Source organism: Cydia fagiglandana, chromosome 18, assembly GCF_963556715.1.
Source record: "Cydia fagiglandana chromosome 18, ilCydFagi1.1, whole genome shotgun sequence".
Classification (NCBI taxonomy): Eukaryota; Metazoa; Arthropoda; class Insecta; order Lepidoptera; family Tortricidae; genus Cydia; species Cydia fagiglandana.
In genome coordinates this window covers 10,032,387-10,053,017 of record NC_085949.1, presented here as the reverse complement: position 1 = coordinate 10,053,017, position 20,631 = coordinate 10,032,387, and the positions used below count along the sequence as shown (strand labels likewise).

General features: G+C 35.5%; 1 protein-coding gene across 3 annotated transcripts in view; it reads right to left on the bottom strand.

Moving 5' to 3' along the window:
- The window catches only part of LOC134673520 (L-threonine ammonia-lyase-like), a 93,877-nt gene continuing 73,246 nt past the window's right edge, over window positions 1-20,631 (bottom strand). For 2 of the 3 annotated variants that reach the window (XM_063531516.1, XM_063531515.1), the window contains exons 7-9: window positions 9,013-9,149; window positions 3,488-3,713; window positions 1-215 (exon numbers count right to left, since the gene is read on the bottom strand). In XM_063531516.1, coding sequence (XP_063387586.1) covers window positions 57-215; window positions 3,488-3,713; window positions 9,013-9,149 — 522 coding nt within the window. In that variant the 3' untranslated portion in view covers window positions 1-56. The remainder of the gene's footprint in view (window positions 216-3,487; window positions 3,714-9,012; window positions 9,150-20,631) is intronic. The other variant, XM_063531517.1, reaches the window with a different exon arrangement.

Below are 20,631 nucleotides of genomic sequence, written 5' to 3'. Positions count from 1 at the left end.
TTCCCTAAACTAATAAAGAGAAGTCACAAAAGTTCCATTCTCCCTTGCCTCGTAAATTAGTGCGAGACGTTGTCAAGGGAGTCGTAATTCTTGAGCGGCGTGTGGCAGTAGTCCCCGGTCTCGCGCGTGAACACCCATTCGCGGTAGGTGCGCGCGATTAGACTGCGCAGCTCCTCCGTGTGCTCGGGGCCTCGAGTCTCGCAAACTACTTTTACCTGAAATTAAAAAGAAACTTATTAGTTAGCACTTTAAGTGCTCAGGTTTACGATCTGCGTAGCTCGTAGTAGGGTTCTTAGGAACATCCCGTATTTTTAGGAGGAATGTTAAGTGAACATTTTGAATGATAAATATTTAATATCGTTTACTCTTATTAGATGTGTAATTGGTATTTTCTTCGCGTTGGTGTTATACATTTTTTTGCGTTTCTCGCGTTAGCAAAGTTTGTTGAACTCTCGCCGTACCTTAAAAGTCTTAAAACCCTTGCAACGTTCAAGGTTCTATTGTTCAAACCACTTGCTACGCTAATGGTTCAATTTTGGTATCTTTTGCTTACTCGGTTATTAATAATAGCCCAAGGAATTACAAAACTACTTTGCCCCCTTGTAAAACAAATCACTATTATAATGTAGTGTAAAATAATAGCACAACTTGAGAGTTCTACAATAATATTTATACAACCTATGTGTCCATCAAGATTATTAAGTCGCACGAGTGGAATGATAAGATTATATTTATACATTTAAATAATCAATTCGCGAATGTTTGTGATTGATTGTAAGTAGCAAGTGTAATTTTTATTATTTAGTTATCTCGCCTAGTTATGCTGTATTTTGGTCCTATTCTATCGTCTAATGACAAATCGTTGTCGATTATCGTAACGATTTGTCATACACACGGTAGATAAAACTGCGCAAATCAGACTGCACAGTTTAATCGCTACGATTTATAGTTAACGTGTGTAGCCGGGGTAAAAGGTTACGTCTTACCATTAGTCTTACCTATGAAGGTTGCCTTGGTCCAGGGGTCAGCAAACTTTTAAGAAGAGGCAACGGCAGTTTTTATTCAGTGGGCTAAAATATGACGTTTTTGGTTTGCCGACCCCTGTCTAGTTAAATTTTAGCCACTTACGCTACGTCTTACGTAGGCGAACAATGCGCGAACGCGGCGCGGCGCGGCGCGGCGAAATCAATCCTTTGATGCCCATAGAAGTGTCCTACGTAAGCGATCTCGTTGCGAACGCGGTGCGGCGCGATTTGCACGCGAATGTCAGGCGGCGCGGCGCATTCGCGCGTTGTTCGCCTACGTAAGACGTAGCGTTACACAAACTAAACATAAATAAAAACTTTTTACAAAAAAAAAGAAAACCGACTTCAAAAAGGATGAAATAAAATATTATCCATTTTAAGTCTATGCGTTACCAACTGATATGTTTGAAGTCGGTGCCAAGCCAACTTTGGAAGCATACCATGATTTTGGTGCGAATCGATAAGGATGTACGTTGGTTTGCCTTACACGACGACAATTAACGTACTTTCTGTAGGTACAGTTGACGTTAAAAATATGTTTACACTTTTCGTCTTATTACAAAGGAGTAAGGTGAAAAAGTGTAACCATATCTTTGACGTCGAATGTACCTAAGAACACACCTCAGAACACACGATCCAACCTTAGCACAGTCCGTACCATGTTAGTCGGTACGCAAGCGTGAGATTGGGACTGAAGTTATTTCCCGTCCCTTATTCAGAGAACTACGTTTCATAGTATAAAACAATTCAAGGAATTTACTTTCTTGCCAAATGTCACCTGAAGCGGTTCAGTTGTATAGCCATGAAAAGGTGACAAAGAGGCAGACAGAATTACTTACACATTTATAATAGTTTATAATACAGTTCTAATGGGATTTATAGTCATAAGGCTGATTATATTTGACGGGTATTGTTACTACTTGGCTTGGCACCGACTTCAAACATATCAGTTGGTAACGCATAGACTTAAAATGGATAATATTTTATTTCATCCTTTTTGAAGTCGGTTTTCTTTTTTTTTGTAAAAAGTTTTTATTTTTCAATTTTTAGTTTTAACGCATTGTTAAGAGCGCGACGCATGAATGAAAAACAACATCATGACTAACACTAAATTCGTGTATCTACTTTAATAAATATGTAATCAGGAATTTTCTCGAGTCCGTCTGGGAAATTACAATTCCTGTCACTACACTAAATCCATCCTCCGCCCCGCCACTGACCCAATCTCTCAACCCCCCCGATCACTCTACCTCACAGCGTATCAACTCCTGATCCATGTACCCCTCGGCCCTGAACCAGCAGCCCTACAACCACCATTACCCGACCCCTTTATCCCCGACCCCTTAACTCCTAACCCTAACCCCCGATCAGTAGCCTTACCAGCTTTCCAAGAGTTTGACATTGATTTATTCGCTAGCGTGTGTGTAACTTACTTTCTTTGCATCTCGCTCGTATTGGCATATTAGTGCGAGCGAGATGCATAAAAAGTTAGTTACGAAGACGTTAGCGTCGCTAACTTAGCGAATATGTCAATGTCAAACTCGTGGTACGGCTACACTTGCACTACATCAAATTGGCGGTGTTCGGAAGCAAATGCTTGAGTTACTTTAGAAAACACCGAAATCACTTTACACGTGCCTTTAAAAACTGAGGAGTTCCCTCAGTTCCTCATGGATTCCATCATCAGACCAGAACCAAAAATAATACGAAAACACCTAGGAGGCAACTCCTTTCAAACAAAAAAAGAATTACTCAATTCGGATCACAGGTGCCGGAGTAATCGCTGAACATACTACATTTAAAAAATCATCATCATTATCATCAAAACAATCATCATCATCAGGTCTACTTCATCAAAGTGGTGGTTTTCGGGAGAAAATGCTCGAGTTGCTTAAGAAAACACCCAAATCACCATGCATGTGCCTTTAAAAATTGAGGAGTTCCCTCAATTCCTCATGGATCCCATCATCAGAACAGAACCAAATTAAAATGGGACCAACTCGGAGGTGGCTCCTTTCGATCAAAAAAAGAATTACTCAAATCTGATTACGGATGTCAGAGTAATCGGTGAACGTACTACATTTAAAAAATCATCATTATTATCATCAAAACAATCATCATCATCAGGTCTACTTCATCAAAGTGGTGGTTTTCGGGAGAAAATGCTCGAGTTGCTTAAGAAAACACTCAAATCACCATGCATGTGCCTTTAAAAATTGAGGAGTTCCCTCAATTCCTCATGGATCCCATCATCAGAACAAAACCAAATTAAAATGGGACCAACTCGAAGGTAGCTCCTTTCGATCAAAAAAAGAATTACTCAAATCGGACTACGGATGTCGGAGTAATCGGTGAACGTACATAGAAAAAAAAAAAAAAAAAAATAGCCACAACCGAATACAGAACCTCCTCCTTCTATGAAATGGAAGTCGGTTAAAAAATGTCTAAACAAGTATACTCACTCTCACACTGAAGATGTCCCCGCACACCCACGCCCTCTCCTGCATGATGTCCTTAATAGAGACACCAGTCGAGGATATGAGCTTGCACAGCTCGGCGATGCCCCCAGGCCGGTCGCTGACCGTGACCTTGAACTTGACCAGGCGGGACTCCGCCGCCAGACCCCGCTCCAGGCACCGGCCTAGGATTGTGGTGTCGATGTTGCCCCCGGATAAGATGCAGACCACTCTGTCGAGAAAAAATAGCGACTTGTAGCTTGTAGCGAGAAGTGTCGGACATCCCCGTCCCGCGCCCCGACCGTTGTAGCGTGGATTATCCTTAAGAGGAATTGTATAGATACAATTCCTCTTTAGGTAGGTTTGAAGAGTTAAGTAGACTTAACTCTTATTATTTCCATTGTTTTTACAATTATTATGTCGAGTTTAAAATGATGTACCTACATCAATGATGAACAATTGAGCATCGGTATTAATTTATTTCAAACAATCCAAATATTTTTCTCCAAAGAAAGGAATGATTGGCAATCAATAATTTATTCTCGATACGATAAAGCACTTGAGCTTTTAGAAGTTAGTTAGTTTTAGAAAGTAGTTAGTTTTAGTAGTTAGTTATAAAGTCTGCAACGATTTCGATAGCACACGCAGTGCAAATGTTGTTTTAAATGTTAAACGTCGAATTTATGATTATGACATTTATGACGTATAAATAACAAATCGTTGCAGACTTTTCTTGCTCTAACTCTAGCAATTTTCCATTGTCTCTTTTGAACAATGTCGCTCTTTAAATATCCACTATAAAGTGCTGATAATAATATCAGAAGTTGAATAAGACTGTATCGGCTTTTATTGAGATCGCGATACTCATAGTGTAAATGAGTACAGCGTGTATTTGGTTATCTAATTAAACTGTGTACTCGTTCGATAGCTGAGTAATTACTGTAATGAGCCACTTTTAAGATCATGCATGAGTGTTATCAGTTTAGAAATAGTGACATGATTTTAGAAATAGGGTTAGATTAAATTAACACGGTTTCGGTGGATTGTATCTATTCACCATGTAGTGGTGGTACTGGTGCTCGACGAGGTCCCAGTACATGTCATCTTGAAACTTTAAGTCATTGTCAGTGGTGACAGCAGTTTGTCATCTATTGGGCATTAGCATGTCGAGCACTAATACCACCACCTTGTAGGTACCTAAAATAAAATGTTACTAAACTGAGTAAATAGACAGGTACTCAATCTACTTAGCGTAGGTAAATAAATAAGTAAAGTAATATTAAATTTGTCGGTTGTATAACTATGTACATTGCCCTTTGAACTATAGGTAATTCAGACTCTGATTGAAGGTAATTTAGATAAGACATGTTTTGCTTTCAGACGTTGTTCGAGGTTATAAACCTTATCAAGCTATCACCCCCCAGTGCGTGTGTTATGTTAATCTATCTATATATGTGACGTCCCACGGTCAAAGGTACCTTATGGCGGGTATGGAGTTATGCATACCCCAGTAATCTACAATAAATAAGCTATCGATAACACAAAAGATCAACCTCCTAAGTTGCGTAGTTACAGAGATATGATTTTTTGAAAATAATGTTGTGAAATGAGCAACTTTACGATAGAGAAGTTTTAAGTTTAGCCGCCTAAAAAACTATGTTCCTGAAGTAAGTTACATAGTTGACTACAAATAATAATACCTTATATATCTGAGATTTAAAAAATGTTGCGACTTGTTCTGTAATGCAAATAGAAACCTTTGATATCGACTGATTTATGTGTATACTAACCAGTCTCTTGAAAATAAAGTTTAATTTCATTTTCACGATTGATTGCAATGAGCTCTCAAGATTTAAATTTTATTTATTAGAAAACGACACTGAGAGACAGTTTAAGCAAAAAACAATACCGATTTAGAGGTGAAAATGTATTTTCTGAGTTTTTCATATAAAATCAGAAAATTGATTATTTTTACTTTTAATGAGACACACAATCAATTTTTCTGAGGACATATGAAAGAAATTCTGTCATTCAAATGAAATAAATCCTAAAACCCCAACTAAATACTATATTTAACCCCTTATGCCACTTTAAACTTACATAACAATAACAGTATTTGCTCCATACATTTACGAAAAGGTACCTTATGGAAATAAATCTAATAATACATCACTACAAAACATCAATCACATTGAAGTTTATCTTTTATGAATAGAAAATATTAATTTACATTAAACTGCCACAAATTTAATTAGTTCTTCGTCATAATAATCTTAAAAAAGACTAATAATTTGTATGTAATGAAAAGGTACCTTGTGGTTAAGTTACATGATGAGGCATGATGATGATGGAACAGTTAGGATAAACTAATAATATTTTGGGGTAAAGATGGTATAAATCGTCTATTTCTTATCAATAATATATTTTAGTTGCCATTGAAGACAAGCGGCATTGAGGTTCAATGACCTTAGATATTCCATAAGGTAATGCGTCGGGTATTGGCATTTTTCAGCAAACCAATGGCTGATTTATTACATGCGACCAAACCAAATGAAGATTATTCTAGTTAAGAAAGACTTGACGAGAGTATCTTTGGTATAATACCAGGCTACTTGGATTTGTAATGTCGGCCGATGTACGGTTATAATATTTGCTAGGCGCCCTAACCAGAACTGAAATTATCAAATTAGTTTTGCAGAATGCTAATACAGTTCTCTACCAAACTTCTTTTCCCGTATTGACTAGTTTTTTTGGTAATTTTCAACCTTTTTTCTATAAGGTACCTTTTTACTAAACTCTGGGACGACATTACTAGGCTTATAACTAACTTATAACAAAAATAAAAACAGGTAAACAAACGTTACGCATTAAGGTTTTAGATCACACAATAAAAAAAAATTGAGCATTTTTTCACCTCTTTACAAAACATTTCATAACTCCGAAACTAGAAACCCTCATAAGGTACCTTTTCCCGTGGAACGTCACATATATAAATGCAAGTGTCCTGACTTACTGACTGATTCATCAACGCAGAGGCGAAACTATAAAAGCCAGAAAGTTGAAATTTGCACACCAGATTGCATCTATAAAGTGTACAAGAGATAAGAAGCGATTTTGAGAAATTCAACCCCTAAGGGGGTTAAAAAGGGGATGAAAGTTTGTATGGGGTTAAAGTTTTCTTTTAAGCTAAGAATTTGAAACTTCGTAAAAAGATATAAATAAATAAATAAATAAATAAATATTTTAGGACATTCTTACACAGATTGACTAAGTCCCACAGTAAGCTCAAGAAGGCTTGTGTTGTGGGTACTCAGACAACGATATATATAATATACAAATACTTAAATACATAGAAAACACCCATGACTCAGGAACAAATATCTGTATCATCATACAAATAAATGCCCTTACTGGGATTCGAACCCAGGACCATCGGCTTCGCAGGCAGGGTCACTACCCACTAGGCCAGACCGGAGATATTATTAAAATACAAGAAAACTAATTTCAGCGTTTTCGAAAATTCATCCCCTAAGATGGTGAAAAAGGGGTTGAAAGATTGTATGGATATCAAAAAAAATTTCGAGTGGTGGAGTTGTATCTTTGTATTTAGGGATATCATTAGAAGACAGGAAAAGTAATTTCAGCGTTTTGTAAACTTCATCCCCTAACAGGGTTAAAAAGGGGTTGACAATTTTAATCCATTACAAATGCTTTGAAACTTCTTAGAAAGGCATAATAGCCGATTACAAAAAAAAGTTATTGCAACGTTTTTGGAAATTCAACCCCTAAGGGGGTTAAAAAGGGGATGAAAGTTCGTCTTCAGGTGCAAATTTTATTTTAAGCTAGGAACTTGAAACTTTGTAAAAAAGTATTAAATTTAAATACAAGAAAACTCATTTCAGCGTTTTAGAAAATTCATCCCCCAAGGTGGTGAAAAAGGGGTTGAAAGTTTGTACGGATATCAACAATTTTTTCGAGCGCGGGACTTGAATCTTTGTATTTGGGGATATCATTAGAAGACAATAAAAGTAATTTCAGCGTTTTGTAAAATTTATCCCCTAACAGGGTTAAATAGGGGATGAAGGTTTGTATGGGGTTAAAGTTTTCTTTTGAGCTATGAATTTGAAACTTCGTCAAAAGATATATTATTAAAATACAAGAAAACTAATTTCAGCGTTTTTGAAAATTCATCCCCTAAGGTGGTGAAAAAGGGGTTGAAAGTTTGTATGGATATCAAAATTTTTTTCGAACGCGGGACTTGAATCTTTGTGTTTGGAGATATTATTAAAAGACAGGAAAAGTAATTTCAGCGTTTTGTAAAATTCATCCCCTAACAGGGTTAAAAAGGGGTTGAATGTTTGAATCCATTACAAATGCTTTGAAACTTCTTAGAAAGGCGTAATAGATTATTACAAAAAAAAGTAATTGCAACGTTTTTGGAAATTCTACCCCTAAGGGGGTTAAAAGAGGGATGAAAGTTCGTCTTGGGGTGCAAATTTTATTTTAAGCTAGGAACTTGAAACTTTGCAAAAAGGTATTAAATTAAATTACAAGAAAACTCATTTCAGCGTTTTTGAAAATTCATCCCCTAACGTGGTGCAAAAGAAGTTGAAAGTTTGTATGAATATCATACATTTTTTTTCAAGCTTTCAAGTTAGGAACTTCAAACTTGGTAAAAGGGCATTAACATTATATTAAAAGTTTGTATTATAAAGTTTGCATCGATGAAAATTATAGGTACACAAGATGTAAAATGTTCAAGAGTCCACGCGGACGAAGTCGCGGGCAACAGCTAGTTATATCATATTATCTTAGTAGCTTCATTTTCAGTTGGTAATTTAGGTAGGTACATCAATTACATCATTTTACGTTCTGCAGGTTACATTTTTAGGGTTCCGTACCCGAAGAGTAAAAACGGGACCCTATAACTAATAAGACTCCGCTGTTCGTCTGTCTGTCACCAGGCTGTAACTCATGAACCGTGATAGCTAGACAGCTGACATTTTCACAGATCAGATGATGTACGTACACTATGTACAGTCGTGTTTCACCTGAGACAAAAGTTTTTGCACTTACTTAGGTAGGTACCCTAAGGGCCACTTGCACCATTCACTAACCCGGGGTTTACCATTTAAACCTTTGCGTTACCATGGTTACCAGTACAATTTGACACTATATGACACCCGGGTTAGTGGGGTGGTGGGTGGTGCAGGTGGCCCTAAGAGGTATTAATACTTACTAGCTGTCACCATCACAAATCTATTTGACGCTAATAAGTAAGCTGCTTCAGTCTCACCCCCTTACCACAACCTCTTAAAATTTCTTAAAATTTGCCTCTTTTGTAAACATTGCAGGCATTACACATAAACTTATACCCCCTTATTCATAAACGTTTAATAAAGTTGACAAGCCGATAATAATCGTTTGTCCCTTTCCGACGTATTGGTATGATGGAAAGGGACAAACGATTATTATCGGCTTGCTAACTTTAGTAAACGTTTATGAATAAGGGGGATAGTATTTATACTGACTTTTTTCCAGCGAGCTCGGGCACCAGCCCGGCCATGATGGCCGCGATCCCGACCGCGCCGCCGCCTTCCACCACGAACTTCTCCTGCTCCACAAGGCGCAAGATGGCGCGAGCGATCCAGTCCTCGGGCAGGGATATCTGCCAATGACAAATCAGCATTATTGTTCTTCATTTTGTTTACAATTTTAATATCTATTAAGACTGCCATCGATCGAATGCGGCAGTCGACACAGAGTAAAGGATGACTCATGTTTGACCGGGCCGGAGCTTCCGGCGCTTACTTTTTAACCGACTTCAATTTCATAGAAGAAGGAGGTTCTGTATTCGGTTGTGGCTATGTTTTTTTTTTATGTATGTTCACCGATTACTCCGAGACCCGTGGGTCGATTTGAGTAATTATTTTTTTGTTCGAAAGAAGGTACTTCCAAGGTGGTCCCACATTAATCTGGTGCTGTTCTGATGATGGGATCCATGAGGAATTGAGGGAACTCCTCAATTTTTCAAAGCACATGTATGGTGATTTGGGTGTTTTCTTAAGCAACTCGAGCATTTTCTCTTGAAAAGCACCAATTTGATGAAGTGGACCTGATGATGATGATTGTTTTGATGATAATCATGACGATTTCTTAAAATGTAGGACGTTCAGCGATTACTCCGAGATCCGTGGTCCGATTTGAGCAATTCTTTTTTTGTTCGAAAGAAGGTACTTCCAAGGTGGTCCCAAATTAATCTGGTGCTGTTCTGATGATGGGATCCATGAAGAATTGAGGGAACTCCTCAATTATTAAAGGCACATGTATGGTAATTTGGGTATTGTCTTAAGCAAATCAAGCATTTCCTCTTGAAAATCACTAATTTGATAGAGTGGACCTGATGATGATGATTGTTGATGATAATGATGATGATTTTATAAATGTAGATTACTCCGAAACCCGTGGTCCGATTTGAGTAATTCTTTTTTCGTTTGAACGAAGTTACCTCTAAGGTGTTCCCATAACATTGTTGGTTCTAATCTGATGACGGAATTCATAAGGAAATAAGGGAACTCCTCAATTTTTAAAGGCACGAGTATGGCGACATCGTTGTTTTCTATAGTAACAATCAGCAATTGCCTGCCTCACAGTAGCTTTGAAAATATCATAAAACAAATTTTAAATGACAGTAATATTAATTCTAAGACAACACTGCTTATTCTTATGGGGAATAGGGGTAATGTGAACAAAAATAATTTAGTTAAATACTTTGAACAGTTAAACTCACTTGCAGTGCATGAAATTATTTTTTTCACGTTCCCCTATTGTGAGCAAATGTCAGAGGCAGAAAACAACACTAGACATAAGTTAAATATATCTCTATATAATCTTTGTACATATAGTAGTAAGTTTAGCATAATTGACATTAACAAATTTGTTAGTAAATACCATATACCTATGGTGTTTTTGAGTAAAGGCAAGTGTTGCCTTTCAAATTATTACAAAAGACAAATAGCTTTATCGCTATCCTATTTACTTGACATTTCTGCCAAGAATTTGGCAGATAATTCTGCTCCTATTGAGCAGCCTAGCATGAACTTGGAATTGGTTCCAGTCATAACCAATGATTTAATTGATTTAAACTAGCTGTTAAGACAAAGGATTCTGTCTCTGGCAATTTAGAATTAAATAAATATAATGAAAAATACTGCAAAAATGGAAAGTATATCCACCTGGTGCATCAAAATATTCAATGTATTAGAGGAAAAGATTTACAGATTGAACTTTTTTTGAATGATTTCAATATTGATATTTTATGCGTTACTGAACACTGGTTAAATAATAATGAATTAATGCCTCAATTTAATAATCACCAGGTGGGAAGTTCGTTCACCAGACTTAGTTCCATACATGGTGGGTCATTAATTATTTTAAATAGTCAGTTAAAATCTAAGGAACGTAAGGACATTGTATCCATGTCTGTTGAACGGACTATAGAACTAAGTGCAGTAGAATTGGAGCAATTTATTGTTGTCTGTGTGTATAGGCCGCCATTAAGTAATTTTGAAATATTTGAAAGAACAATGGAATCTGTCCTACTTAAACTATCACCTTCTAGTAAGAAATTACTTATATGCGGCGACTTTAATATAAATATTTTGGAACATTCAACAATGTCTTGTAGATTGTTGAATCTTTTCAAATCGTTTAATCTCAACCACATGTTTATGGAGCCTACTAGAGTGACTGCTACTAGTGCCACCTGTATAGATAATATTTTCAGTGATATTTTTCCTATTACTAAAAAAGTTATCAGCAATTTAGAATCAGACCACTTAGGCCAATTAATGGTATTTGAGGCCTTAAGGAAAAATACATTGAGAAAACAAATTACTTTTGTACCAGTAACCTCAGACCGCGTGGAAAGAATGAAGCAAAGTCTAGTTCAGGCGCTACCCTTTTTGTCTTCCGATATGAGTCCTAATAGTATGTATAATTCATTCTTTCACACTTTTATGGAACATTATAACGCGATATTTACTTCAAAATCGGTCGTAGTTAGTGGTGCATCTGTTTTTAGTGAGTGGGCTACTGCGGACTTACATCAACGGAGACGTGAACTGTATGCTTTGTATGAGGAACGGCGGTTTAATACGAGTGATGAATTTAAAGAACATGTCAAGGAATATTCGAAGAAGTTTAAAATAGATTGTCATATAGCTAAGCGGAATTATCTAAGTCAGAAAATTAAAAATAGTCCGGACATTATTAAAGCAACTTGGAAAGTTATTAATGTGGAGACTGGTCGCTCGAAACACACAATGAAAGAACTGAAACTAAATATTGATAACAAAATTATAGATTCCAATTTAGAAGTAGCTACTGAATTTGAAAAATTTTTCACCGAGGTACCAGTATCCACAACTAAGGATTTAAATTCATCACCCTCATCTGCTGTTACATTATTAAAAGATAACGCTCCAGAGTGTTGTAGAGACCTTCATTTTGAACATGTTTGTACCTCAGATGTAATAAAGGCGTTTAAATCAATTAATGTCAAAAAAACGAATGACCTCTGGGGAGTCTCTGTCCATGCTGTCAAATCCTTAGTAGAAATTGTAGCGCCTGACTTGGTAGTTATATTTAACAACAGTGTCGATTGCGGCGAGTTTCCTGATTTAATGAAACATAGTAAAATAACTCCTTTGTTTAAATCTGGTAGCAGCTCTGACCCCACTAACTTTAGACCGATATCTGTGCTACCAACATTCAGCAAGATTTTTGAAAAATTAGTTCTTTCACAATTAGTACGACATTTTAACGGCAATAATTTAATGCATAATAAGCAGTTTGGTTTCACACGGGGTCGCTCAACAACCGATGCTGGTGTTGAGCTAATTAAGCATATTTTCGATGCCTGGGAGGAGTCACGAGATGCTTTAGGTGTCTTCTGTGATTTGTCTAAGGCGTTCGACTGCGTTTGTCATGAAACATTGATCAGGAAACTACACTATTATGGAGTTAGAGGATCGGCACTGAATTTACTTAAGTCCTACTTAAATGGTAGAATACAAAGGGTCGATGTGAGTGGACAGCGATCACCGGGGTCATTGGTCTCTATGGGTGTACCACAGGGGTCAATATTGGGGCCTTTCCTGTTCCTTATCTACATAAATGACTTGCCATTCCTTGTAAAGACCCACCATGACATAGTATTGTTTGCAGACGACACCTCACTTATTTTCAAAGTCAAACGACAGCAACAAGCGTACAATGATGTAAACGATGCTATTTCAAAGGTAGTAAATTGGTTCAATGTTAATAATTTATTGTTAAATGAGAAAAAGACTAAATGTATTCAGTTTGTCACTAGTAGTAACGTAAGGCATGTGCAAACAAGTGTCATTGTGAAGGATGAGGAATTGGAATTAGTTGATAGTACAGTTTTTCTTGGTATAACTTTAGATTCTAAACTTCAGTGGGGTCCCCATATTGCTACTCTTTCGAGTAGACTGAGTTCTGCAGCTTTTGCAGTGAGCAAAATCCGTCAGTTAACTGATGTGAAAACAGCTCGATTAGTATATTTTAGTTACTTCCATAGCATTATGGCATATGGTATTTTACTGTGGGGCGGTGCTTCAGAGATAAATACCATTTTTGTTCTGCAGAAGCGGGCTATTCGAGCAATATATAAATTGAACCATAGAGACTCACTTAGAGATAAATTCAAGGAAATTGACATAATGACAGTGCACTGTCAATATATTTATGAGAATATTCTGTATGTACATAAAAATATTGTTAATTTTAGGAAAAATTGTGACATTCATAATATTAATACTAGAAATAAACATAAGCTCGCAGTGCCCTTCACACGGCTCCATAAAATTAAAAAATCATTCATGGGTAATTGTGTAAGATTTTATAATAAACTTCCAAACCATATTACTGAATTATCAATTAATAAATTTAAAAATTATGTAAAGCGTAAACTTATTTCTAAAGCTTATTATACCACACAAGACTACATGAGTGATAAAACAACGTGGGATTAATTGTGACTCGAAATAGATAATTCAATGTATGTACTTCTTTGTTAAGTTTTATTGACATTTGTTATTGACATTTAGATTTTATTCTAGAAACATTCTAGACTAGTATTTTTTATACAATTTTTTTTTATGTTTGACGATCTTTTTGTGAAATTCTTAGTATTAAATTTGATCTGTATAATAATCCAATATTACTATGGAATAATATTAACTTCAATAAATTGCTCTGATAATTAGCTTAAGATAATATATTATTATGTAAAACGTTCATAAGTGCTTGTTACTAGGCCTACATGAATAAAGTATTTTTGACTTGACTTGACTTGACTAACTTAAGCATTTCCCCCCGAAAATCACCAATTTGATGAAGTACAACTGTAGCCCTACCACGAGTTTGACACTACTACATATTCGCTAACGTCTTCGTAACTTACTTTCTATACATCTCGTTCGACTAATAGGATGCCAGCACTACGCATAGAAAGTAAGTTACGCACACGTTAGCGAATATGTCAGTGTAAGACTTATGGTAAAACTACTGAGGAGTCGGGAAATGGCGGTTGAAAGGTTGGGGGTTCAGGGTTGAGGGGTTCCCTGATCAGGGGTTGATGTGCTGTGAGGTTGAGTGATCGGGGGGTTGAGGGATTGGGTCAGTGGCGGGGCGGAGGATGGATTTTGTGTTTGTGTAGTGACAGGAATAATTTCGAATTTAGTGATACGCATTATTATGCTTTTCATTCATGCGTCACACGTCACTCATAACTCATAAGCTTTTAACAATGCCTTAAAACTAAAAATTGAAAAATAAAAACTTTTACAAAAAAAAGAAAACCGACTTCAAAAAGGATGAAATAAAATATTATCCGTTTTTAAGTATATGCGTTACCAACTGATATGTTTGAAGTCGGTGCCAAGACAAATAGTAACAATACCGGTCAAAAATAATCAGGTTTATGTCTATAATTCACATTACTACTTTACTAATATTATAATGGTGAAAGTAATTCTGTCTGTCTCTTTGTCACCTTTTCGGCTAAACAACTGCCATGTAAACTGGTGAAATTTGCCATGCAGGTAAAAAGTTAAAGCCCTGTAGATGGTCCTTGGATTGTTTTACATTTTGAAATCAAGTTCTCTGGATAAGAGGCGGGAAATAACTCAGTCCCAATCCCACACCAGAGTACTATGGACAGTTCTAAAATTTGTAAAAATTGCTCTTTAAAAAACATATCGGCAATCGCATTGGTTTTATAGGTACTAGTACCGACAAACATGGTACGGACTGCGCCAAGGTGGCTTGACGGTGTGTTCTTAGGTATCTACAGAAAGTATGATCATTGCTGTCGTGTGGTGTAAGGTAGGTAATCCAACGTACAGATAGCCACATTCTTATCGAATCACCCTAAAATCATGGTATGCTTCAAATTTGGCTTGGCACCGACTTCAAACATATCAGTTGGTAACGCATATCTATCTATCTTCTATATATATATATAAATGCAAGTGTCCTGACTGACTGACTGATTCATCAACGCAGAGCCGAAACTACAAAAGCCAGAAAGTTGAAATTTGCACACCAGATTGCATTTATAAAGTGTACAAGAGATAAGAAGCGATTTTGAGAAATTCAACCCCTAAGGGGGTTAAAAAGGGGATGAAAGTTTGTATGGGGTTAAAGTTTTCTTTTAAGCTAGGAATTTAAAACTTCGTAAAAAGATATGTCATTAAAATACAAGAAAACTAATTTCAGCGTTTTTGAAAATTCATCCCCTAAGGTGGTGAAAAAGGGGTTGAAAGTTTGTATGGAAATCAAACATTTTTTCGAGTGGTGGACTTGAATCTTTGTATTTAGGGATATTATTAGAAGACAGGAAAAGTAATTTCAGCGTTTTGTGAAATTCATCCCCTAACAGGGTTAAAAAGGGGTTGAAAATTTTAATCCATTACAAATGCTTTGAAACTTCTTAGAAAGGCATAATAGCCGATTACAAATAAAAGTGATTGCAACGTTTTTGGAAATTCAACCCCTAAGGGGGTTAAAAAGGGGATGAAAGTTCGTCTTCGGGTGCAAATTTTATTTTAAGCTAGGAACTTGAAACTTTGTAAAAATGTATCAAATTCAAATACAAGAAAACTAATTTCAGCGTTTTAGAAAATTCATCCCCCAAGGTGGTGAAAAAGGGGTTGAAAGTTTGTATAGATATCAAAATTTTTTTCCAGCGCGATATTATTAGAAGACAATAAAAGTAATTTCAGCGTTTTGTAAAATTAATCTCCTAACAGGGTTAACAAGGGGATGAAAGTTTGTATGGGGTTGAAGTTTTCTTTTAAGCTAGGAATTTGAAACTTCGTTAAAAGATATATTATTAAAATACAAGAAAACTAATTTCAGCGTTTTTGAAAATTCATCCCCTAAGGTGGTGAAAAAGGGGTTGAAAGTTTGTATGGATATCAAAATTTTTTTCGAGCGCGGGACTTGAATCTTTGTATTTGTGGATATTGTAAGAAGGCAATAAAAGTAATTTCAGCGTTTTGTAAAATTCATCCCCTAACAGGGTTAAAAAGGGGTTGAAAATTTTAATCCATTACTAATGCTTTGAAAATTCTTAGAAAGGCATAATAGCCGATTACAAAACAAAGTAATTGCAACGTTCTTGGAATTTCAACCCCTAAGGGGGTTAAAAAGGGGATGAAAGTTCGTCTTCAGGTGCAAATTTTATTTGAAGCTAGGAACTTGAAACTTTGTAAAAAGGTATTAAATTAAAATACAAGAAAACTAATTTCAGCGTTTTTGAAAATTCATCCCCTATGGTGGTGAAAAAGGGGTTGAAAGTTTGTATGGATATCATACATTTTTTCGAGCGCGGGATTTGAATCTTTGTATTTGGGGATATTATTAGAAGACAATAAAAGTGATTTCAGCGATTTGTAAAATTCATCCCCTAACAGGGTTAAAATGGGGTTCAAAGTTTGAATCCATTACAAATGCTTTGAAACTTCTTAGAAAGACATAATAGCCGATTACAAAAAAAAGTAAGTAATTGCAACGTTTTAGGAAATTCTACCCCTTAGGGGGTTAAAAAGGGGGTGAAAGTTCGTCTTGGGGTGTAAATTTAATTTTAAGCTAGGAACTTGAACTTTTGCAAAAAAAAGGTATTAGAAAAGAAAGAAAGAAAATACATTTATTTACGTCAAACCAACAACTTAAATTACAAATTAATATAGAGACACTAGCTGTTACCCGCGACTTCGTCCGCGTGGAATCTTATCTTCAACATTTTACATCTTTAGTACCTATAATTTTCATATCCAAGCAATGTTGAAATTAAGTACTTTTCTTTTTTAGCAAGTTGTATGAAGTTTTAAGTCAAGTGGATTTTGATGTTGGTTGCTGAAATTACTTTTCTTGTATTCTCATAATAGGTACCTATGCCCTTATACAAAGATTCAAGTTCCGCATTCCGCACTCACAAAATATCTGATCTCCATACAAACTTTCAACCCCTTTCTCACCAACTTGGGGGATGATTTTCAAAAATGCTTGAATTAGTTTTCATGTTTTTTAATTTATTACCTTTTTTTCCAAAAAGTTAAAGTTCCTAGCTTAAAATTAAATTTACACCCCAAGACGAATTTTCATCCCCTTTTTAGCCCCCTTAGGGATTGAATTTCCAAAAGCGTTGCAATTACTTTTTTTGTAATCGGCTATTATATTTTTGATGATGGTCAATATGGTTTCAGAAAAGAAAGGGGAACCGTCTTAACTGTCCACAAATTTATTCAGGAAATTATTGGTATTATCGATAGAAAGCAATATGCATTTGGTTTGTTGCTCGATATGAGCAAAGCATATGATCGGGTCCAACACAACATCCTGCTAAATAAGCTGTATGGGATAGGAGTCCGTGGTATTATTCATAATTGGTTTAAATCTTACTTGGAAAATAGAGTACAGTATGTTGAAATAAGCCATCACGATAAAAACACGAACACGATAGCACAAGTACAATCGGAAAAGAGACAAATTTCATGCTCTATCCCACAGGGCAGCGTATTGGGGTGCATTTTATTTTTGATTTACGTGAACGACCTACCAAAAATATTGAATACAAATAATATTAAGTGTTTTATGTACGCAGATGATATCTCCATTGTATTATCTAGCCAGGATAAAAATGCCGCAGTTTCCCAATTAAATACTACGCTCGATATCATAATAAATTGGCTTGGCGATCATAACCTTGAATTAAACTTAACAAAAACAAATTTAATTCATTTTCGACCTTATCAGAGAGAACCACTAGAATTAAATTACAAATATTTAAATTTCCAATTTGAACAAATAAACAATTGTAGTCTGCTGGGTATAACTGTTGATGAAAACATTAATTGGAAAGCGCATGTAGAAAAAGTTGCTTTAAAACTCTCTAGTTTCACCTATGCTCTTAGAAACATAAAAAAAACAACAGATTTAAAAACGGCCATGAGTGCTTTTTACGCGTTCACACAATCTTGGCTCCTGTATGGGATTATTCTATGGGGTAACAGCACCGAGGTTTCAGACCTGTTTGTTCTACAAAAGGAATGCGTCAGGATCCTCGCCAATATAAGAACCCCCGATAGTTGCAGACCGTTCTTCAAGAAATTCGGTATATTGACTCTACCATCTTTATATATTTTAGAAGCCTGTAAATTCATCCGAAAGCACCCAACCCTATATTCTAAGGCCAAAGATCATTGCACCTATCACATGAACCTGCGTCATAAAGACAGATTAGCCCTACCAAGTAGTAACTTGCAAATGAGTAGTAAGAGCCCTCACATGACAACCATACGAGTTTACAATAACCTACCTAAAGAGATAACCAAAGAGGAAAAATATGGTAAATTTGTTAACAATTTGAAAAAATATTTAATTGAGAACTGTTTTTATTCCATACAAGAGTATTTTGACCTATATAAATTTCAAAAATAATTGTATTATTTATTATTGTATAGATTTTTTGTGTGTAAGTTTTTAGTTATAGTTTTGCAATACCCTAACAGGGTCTCATGTTGCGCCATAATTTTGTAAGTTTCCACCTGTATTTATTTGTACCAACATGAACGCAATAAAGATATTATGATTATGATTATGATTATGATTATTATGTCTTTCTAAGAAGTTTCAAAGCATTTGTAATGGATTCAAACTTTGAACTCCATTTTAACCCTGTTAGGGGATGAATTTTACAAATCGCTGAAATCACTTTTATTGTCTTCTAATAGTATCCCCAAATACAAAGATTCAAGTCCCGCGCTCGAAAAAATGTTTGATATCCATACAAACTTTCAACCCCTTTTTCACCACCTTAGGGGATGAATTTTCAAAAGCGCTGAAATGAGTTTTCTTGTATTTTAATTTAAAACGTTTTTACAAAGTTTCAAGTTCCTTGCTTAAAATACAATTTGCATCCGCAGACGAACTTTCATCCCCTTTTTAACCCCCTTAGGGATTGAAATTCCAAAAACGTTGCAATCAATTTTTTTTGTAATCGGCTATTATGCCTTTCTAAGAAGTTTCAAAACTATTTGTAATGGATTCAAACTTTCAACCCCTTTTTAACCCTGTTAGGGGATGAATTTTACAAAATGCTGAAATTACTTTTCCTGTCTTCTAATAATATCCCTAAATACAAAGATTCAAGTCCCACACTCGAAAAAATGTTTGATATCCATACATACTTTCAACCCCTTTTTCACCACCTTAGGGGTTGAATTTTCAAAAACGCTGAAATCAGTTTTCTTGTATTTTAATAACATATCTTTTAACGAAGTTTCAAATTCGTAGCTCAAAAGAAAACTTTAACCCCATACAAACTTTCATCCCCCTTTTAACCCTGTTAGGGGATGAATTTTACAAAACGCTGAAATTACTTTTATTGTCTTCTAATAATATCCCCAAATACAAAGATTCAAGTCCCGCGCTCGAAAAATTTTTTGATATCCATACAAACTTTCAACCCCTTTTTCACCACATTGGGGGATGAATTTTCTAAAACGCTGAAATTAGTTTTCTTGTATTTGAATTTGATACTTTTCTACAAAGTTTCAAGTTCCTAGCTTAAAATAAAATTTGCACCCGAAGACGAACTTTCATCCCCTTTTTAACCCCCTTAGGGGTTGAATTTCCAAAAACGTTGCAATCACTTTTTTTGTAATCGGCTATTATGCCTTTCTACGAAGTTTCAAAGCATTTGTAATGGATTAAAATTTTCAACCCCTTTTTAACCCCCCTGTTAGGGGATGAATTTTACAAAACGCTGAAATTACTTTTCCTGTCTTGTAATAATATCCCTAAATACAAAGATTCAAGTCCACCACTTGAAATTTTTTTTGATATCCATACAAACTTTCAACCCCTTTTTCACCACCTTAGGGGATGAATTTTCAAAAACGCTGAAATTAGTTTTCTTGTATTTTAATAATATATCTTTTTACGAAGTTTCAAATTCCTAGCTTAAAAGAAAACTTTAACCCCATACAAACTTTCATCCCCTTTTTAACCCTCTTAGGGGTTGAATTTCTCAAAATCGCTTCTTATCTCTTGTACACTTTATAAATGCAATCTGGTGTGCAAATTTCAACTTTCTGGCTTTTGTAGTTTCGGCTCTGCGTTGATGAATCAGTCAGTCAGTCAGTCAGTCAGTCAGTCAGTCAGGACCAGAGCTCGGCAGGGGTGAGCCATTTTGACGTCACTTATGTCAAGTGTAGATATTAATATAGATACACCTTAGAAAGAAATATTAAAATAAAGCTTCTTCTTCTTCTAAGAAGAAGAAGAAGAAGAAGAAAATAAAACTTTATTAATTATAATTATACTAAAATAACAATGCCTTATGTACAAACAAACTTTAATAGTAGCATATGGATGAATATAAATAGTAATGAGGTTTACTATAAAAGCTTGCTATAAAATTCATTTGATTTAATGGCGATGTAAAGGTCGTAGCGGAAAGGCAGCCTAAATAAAATAATTTCTTTAGTTATTAAATTACACCACATATACCATGGAATGACACGGCATGTCCATGTTGTGCAAACTCTGAAAACAGC